Source organism: Acanthisitta chloris, unplaced genomic scaffold, assembly GCF_000695815.1.
Source record: "Acanthisitta chloris isolate BGI_N310 unplaced genomic scaffold, ASM69581v1 scaffold14296, whole genome shotgun sequence".
Taxonomy (NCBI): domain Eukaryota; kingdom Metazoa; phylum Chordata; class Aves; order Passeriformes; family Acanthisittidae; genus Acanthisitta; species Acanthisitta chloris.
Genome location: NW_008678808.1, coordinates 35,629 through 38,131, shown reverse-complemented (window position 1 = coordinate 38,131; position 2,503 = coordinate 35,629). Strand labels below are relative to the sequence as shown.

Below are 2,503 nucleotides of genomic sequence, written 5' to 3'. Positions count from 1 at the left end.
CTTGTGACAGTGTGATTTGCTCCATGCTCAGCCTATGAGCATAGTCCACATCCTTTTCAGATGAATCATTCTCCACTGCTGCTGTCAACCTTGAGCCCAACAGAGAAACCTTGTTGTTTATTTCCCCTGGTGGTTTCTAGCCAAGCGGTGACTCAGCTGTCAGAGGTGAATAACTCTTCACGCTTTATCCGAACACTCATTAACCAACCAGAGCCATAAAAAGCAGTTTCTTCCAGAGCTCCCCCTCCATAAGGCTGGATTTCAAAGCAAGAAGGCTGGACTGAGATTTACTGGGGAATTCATAAAGGTGCTCAATAAAAATAGATCTGCAGAGCATGGAAACCTTGTATGGTTCTGGGTCATATGGCAGAGGGTTTTATCAGCAGAGAATGAGGGTCAGAAAAGAGAGGCAGATCCTACCCACAGCGCATGGCGAAGCCTAGAGCCACTGCACAGAAATCATTAACAACAAAAAGCTGCTACCCCAGACATTTGCCTGAGTCCTACTCCTGCCCCAGGACCTGCTGCTATTTTATTTATCTTCTTTTTCTTCTTTCTCTGAAATCTCAGCAGTGAGAATTTCCTCATCTTCTTGTGCTGTGGAAATCACACGAATGGTGACTATATGATCAGATGATTCTGAGGATATTTCTTGTCCCAGGTGACTCTGTGCTTTGTGGGAGGTGACAGGTGATCTCTGGTGCACTGGTGATTTCGGTGGGCTTGGACTGAAACTGGAACCCTGCAAGAAAAAAAGGCAAAATCAACTTTAGCAGCCTCTTGCCCACTGCCCCCAACACAGTGTCTGCTATGCAAAGCTGGGCAGGTGTTCTGCAGTTCCACCACAGGACTTCTGCACTGGGATATCAGCTTGATGCTGGAGATGCCCCCTGCTAGAAGGACAGCTGGATTATATCCTACATGTCTTGAGAAGCACATAGAGAGGTGCACAGTGGAGCTTTCTCACTGCACTAGCCCTTGTTTTGCTCCTGAAGCATGTGGAAGGGCTGATTTTGTCAAAACATGGCAGAAGTGGTGTTGTGAGGGAGCAGTCCCAGACTGCCCTGCCCTCCTTTAGAGAGGAGCCTTAGAAACCTGCCCTAAGGATGTGCCATGGAGAAGGATGTCCTTGCAGTGGAGTCCTGCTACCTGTGCATTAGTGAGGTTAGTTCAGTGATGGGTCTGGTTGCCACTACCCTGCAGAGCCTGTAGTGCCACTATTCAGTGCTGCTGTTAACTGGTTATGAATTAGTGTTAAGCCCCACGTTATGTGAAGCCTCGTGGTGCCCCAGTGAAGGACTGCAGAAATGCAGCTATGCTTGGAATCTCCCTGGGTGTTTACCCAGCCTCAAGGTCACCACACACTCCCTATCAGCTACTCTTTCACCTCCCTCTACACAGCCAGATGTGATAGTCTGCATGGTTCCATGCTGGGAAGACTAACAACAAGGTCTGCATGGAGATAAAATTTTGTTTTCAAGTTTAGCTGAGACAATTGGAAGAAAAAAAGATAAACAAAGGGCAGGGCCATTTTCTTTTCAGTCTGTCATGACAAAAATCAGGGGGTTCATGCAGAATTAGTAGGATGGTGTTGCCTGCTGTAGGTGCCTCTGCCCCAGCTGCACTGGAAAAGCTTTGATGTATCGACTGGGCTGTGGGTGCTGGGTGCCAGCATCACCCTCCATCCTGCCAGCACACCAGTTAATTATGAGTGGCTCTGTCTCTGCAGCACAGAAGAGACATTTGTTTTACTGTGGCTACAGCCCAGATGGAAATGAGACTCAAGCTTAGCATAGCTAGGCCAAAAGTCAGCGTACTTTTGTTTTGCAACACAATCCCTTGTGGGACACTGATGTTCTCCCCAGGCCCCGTGTAAGATGTTGTGTCACCTCTTGCCTTCTGCTTATGCTACATTAGACCCCAGTGACCTGAGCTCACTCCTTTAAGGCACCTTAATGACTCTGGAGCTGGTGGTGGGGGAGAAGAGACTTGGCATCTAGTGGAGCAAAGCCGAACTGTCATCCTCCCCACACCGACCTGCACTGCCTGCATCTCCTTCAGCTCCTTCAGCCTCCAGCGGAGCTGTGCCAGTGGCCCTTTGCCCCCCATCCTCCCTGTGGCAGCCAGGGCAGCCTTAAAGAGCTTCGGGGTGCCAGTTTTCGAGGGGATGATCAGCGGGTCTCCAGGGCCTCCTTTCTCATCTTTGGGTTTGCTATTGCTTTTCAGCATTTTCCTAGAGTAGCAAAAGGAGAGATGATGTCAGTCTGGGAGCACATTGTACTAGCTGGATTTTAGAACGCAGAAAAAAACCAGGCATTAAAAAGGACAGGGATTTTTCTATGCCTTAGGAAGGACAGAATATAATCTAAGCGATACTAACCCCTAAAATTTTAATAGATATTTAAAGGAAGGCACTTTGGCTACGTTCGTACCCGACCTCCACCCACGGTTAGTGGCTCAGGTTCGCGGCAGGGCTGGAGCACTCGCAGCCCAGCGCCGAGGG

The 2,503-nt window shown here is 49.0% G+C and overlaps 1 protein-coding gene across 1 annotated transcript in view; it reads right to left on the bottom strand.

The window, feature by feature from the left end:
• Window positions 1-2,037: 2,037 nt before the first annotated feature.
• The window catches only part of CNGB1 (cyclic nucleotide gated channel beta 1), a gene marked incomplete at its 3' end in the record, with an annotated part of 23,793 nt that continues 23,327 nt past the window's right edge, over window positions 2,038-2,503 (bottom strand). Inside the window, exon 27 of the mRNA XM_009077062.1 lies at window positions 2,038-2,233. Within this exon, the coding sequence (XP_009075310.1) occupies window positions 2,038-2,233 (196 nt within the window). The remainder of the gene's footprint in view (window positions 2,234-2,503) is intronic.